This window comes from Eurypyga helias, unplaced genomic scaffold (genome assembly GCF_000690775.1).
Source record: "Eurypyga helias isolate BGI_N326 unplaced genomic scaffold, ASM69077v1 scaffold29243, whole genome shotgun sequence".
In the NCBI taxonomy this organism is placed as follows: domain Eukaryota; kingdom Metazoa; phylum Chordata; class Aves; order Eurypygiformes; family Eurypygidae; genus Eurypyga; species Eurypyga helias.
The window spans coordinates 1-2,397 of NW_010239683.1; the positions used below are offsets into that span (position 1 = coordinate 1).

General features: G+C 51.1%; 1 protein-coding gene across 1 annotated transcript; it reads left to right on the forward strand.

Moving 5' to 3' along the window:
* The first annotated feature begins 182 nt into the window (after positions 1-182).
* Positions 183-1,254, forward strand: PURG (purine-rich element binding protein G). The gene has a single exon (XM_010148244.1). It carries the CDS (start codon positions 183-185, stop codon positions 1,194-1,196), a length of 1,014 nt encoding a protein of 337 aa, XP_010146546.1. The 3' UTR covers positions 1,197-1,254.
* Positions 1,255-2,397: the final 1,143 nt, after the last annotated feature.

Sequence of the window (2,397 nt, forward strand, 5' to 3'; positions counted from 1 at the left end):
GGAAGAACACCCGGGATCCTTTTGCTGCGATGCTGCGTGCCGTGGCAGCGGAGAGGGATGCAGGCGTCTTTGTAGGGAGAGCAGCGCCGAACAGAGACGCTGCCGAGAAGCCGAGCAGGCCCCTGATGCTGATGTTGTCATCTGTGTCTCTGTTATGTATTATTTCCAGCTGATTGGTAAAGATGGAAAGAGGGAGAGGAGGAGGAGGAGGAGGAAGGAACCTGGGAGGCTCTGGCCTGCACAGGAGCATTTATTCCCAGTCCCAGCAGCAGTACCATTACCCTGCCTCCTCCCAGGGGGGCTGCATGGAGATCCAGGAGCTGGCCTCCAAGAGGGTGGACATCCAGAAAAAGCGATTTTACCTGGATGTAAAACAGAGCTCCCGAGGCCGCTTCCTGAAGATCGCTGAGGTCTGGATAGGAAGAGGCAGGCAGGACAATATCAGGAAAAGCAAGCTGACCCTCTCCTTATCCGTGGCCGCTGAGCTGAAGGACTGCCTGGGGGACTTCATCGAGCACTACGCCCACCTGGGCCTGAAAGGCGGCCACGGTCACCGGCACGAGCACAGCAATGGCAAAGAGCAGCATCCCCGGAGGCGGCAGCAGCACCCACCGCCTTCGCCTCCGGTGTCTGTTGGCTCCGAAGAGCACCCTCACAGCGTCCTCAAAACGGAGTACATCGAGAGGGACAACAGAAAGTATTACTTGGACCTGAAGGAGAATCAGCGAGGGCGCTTCTTGCGGATTAGACAAACCATGAGTAGGGGACCTGGCATGATGGGTTATTTTGGCCACAGCTTGGGACAGGAGCAGACGATCGTCCTTCCAGCGCAAGGGATGATTGAGTTCAGGGATGCTTTGGTCCAGCTGATTGAAGAATACGGTGAGGGGGACATAGAGGATCGCCGGGGGGGAGGCGATGAGCCCCCGGAGCTCCCTGAGGGCAACTCCTTCCGAGTGGACAACAAGCGCTTCTACTTCGACGTGGGATCCAACAGGTACGGCATTTTCCTGAAGGTAAGTGAGGTGAGGCCGCCCTACCGTAACACCATCACGGTTCCATACAAAGCATGGACACGGTTTGGGGAAAATTTTATCAAGTACGAAGAAGAGATGAGGAGAATTTACAACAGCCATAAAGAAAAAAGAATGGATGCCAGAGGGGACAGTGGTGAAGAGCAAGAGGGTCTCGAATAGAGCGCATTGGGCTGGCCGTCTGGCAAACTAAACAAAACGAAACAAGCAGAAATTGGTGAGAGGGACTGACCTATAGTAATTTCAAGTTGCCCCGTTTTGTTTTTTTAAAGTCCTTTCCGGTAGTTCTTGCTAACTCCAGTATGTAATGTTATAGGAGTCTGGTTATCACGGTAAATTACGCCCAAAACATCTCCGTATGTCTTACGAAAGTACCAACCTCCCGAGTGCGTATGAGTCAGCTGCTTCGAGTGTTGAAGACTATGGAAGTACGCGTATCAGCACAAAAAAAAACCCTAAATCCGGCACCCTGACCTTTAAATAGTCTAGATAAGGCTTGTGTTGCACTTCAACGTGATACAGAAAAAAACCCACCAAACCCAAACCTTCTGCTGAAATGTATCGGTTTCTGCTTATGATGGGTTTTCCAGGACTGAATTCTGCCTGTACTCCGTCAAATGACGAAGCAGCGCAGCTGTAGGGCATTTATGACAAAAATCAACTTTGTGTGAATTGCTGGTATGTATGAGGAGAGGTAGAAGTTTTAAAATTGGCATCTGCTGGTTACTGAAATGATATTCTGTGTGGTAAGATAACTGGTCAGACCTTTATAATGTGCTGGCGAAGAGCAGAAGATTTGTTACTCATTTTGTAGCTTTGTGCTGACCGAGTAACCTGAGCGTCCCAGGATAGCGAAGCTCTGCTTGAGCACTAAGCCTTTGGAATTAACGGCATTGAATAACAACCCACTCCTCATCTACCTGTTCTGCCCATGCGAGGCTGGTGATATTTTTATTTTTAATGCATTTGTCCACAATTTCAAAAGGCATTTTTGTGTTAGGGGTGTTACGGGTTCTAGCGGGCAGCCGTGGAGCGGGTATCCGGAGGTGGAGGGACTGCCGTGCCTGAGGCTCCCGGCTTCTTTCCCAAACATGAGATGAATGCTGTCGTGATGTTACCCGTGTGAGGAAAACACCCGGCTGGTTTTCTCCTCCCGCTGCGAGAAAGACCTTTGGGGGGGTTTGGTGCACTATTGGGTTCGTACAAAAAGTCACCTCTCTCATACTTATCCTTAGCGTGTTTTGGAAGCTGTGGTTAACGCCACGTGGAGTTTTCTGTCGTGCTGATTTGTACAGGTGGTGGTGTTAGGAGATAATATCCACGCCCTGGCGTCATCCCCTTCCCCCCCACTCAGAGCTGGGGC

What these genes read in the sequence shown, in the direction of transcription:
- PURG (XM_010148244.1), top strand. Translation starts at nt 183, where the DNA reads ATGGAAAGAGGGAGAGGAGGAGGAGGAGGAGGAAGGAACCTGGGAGGC.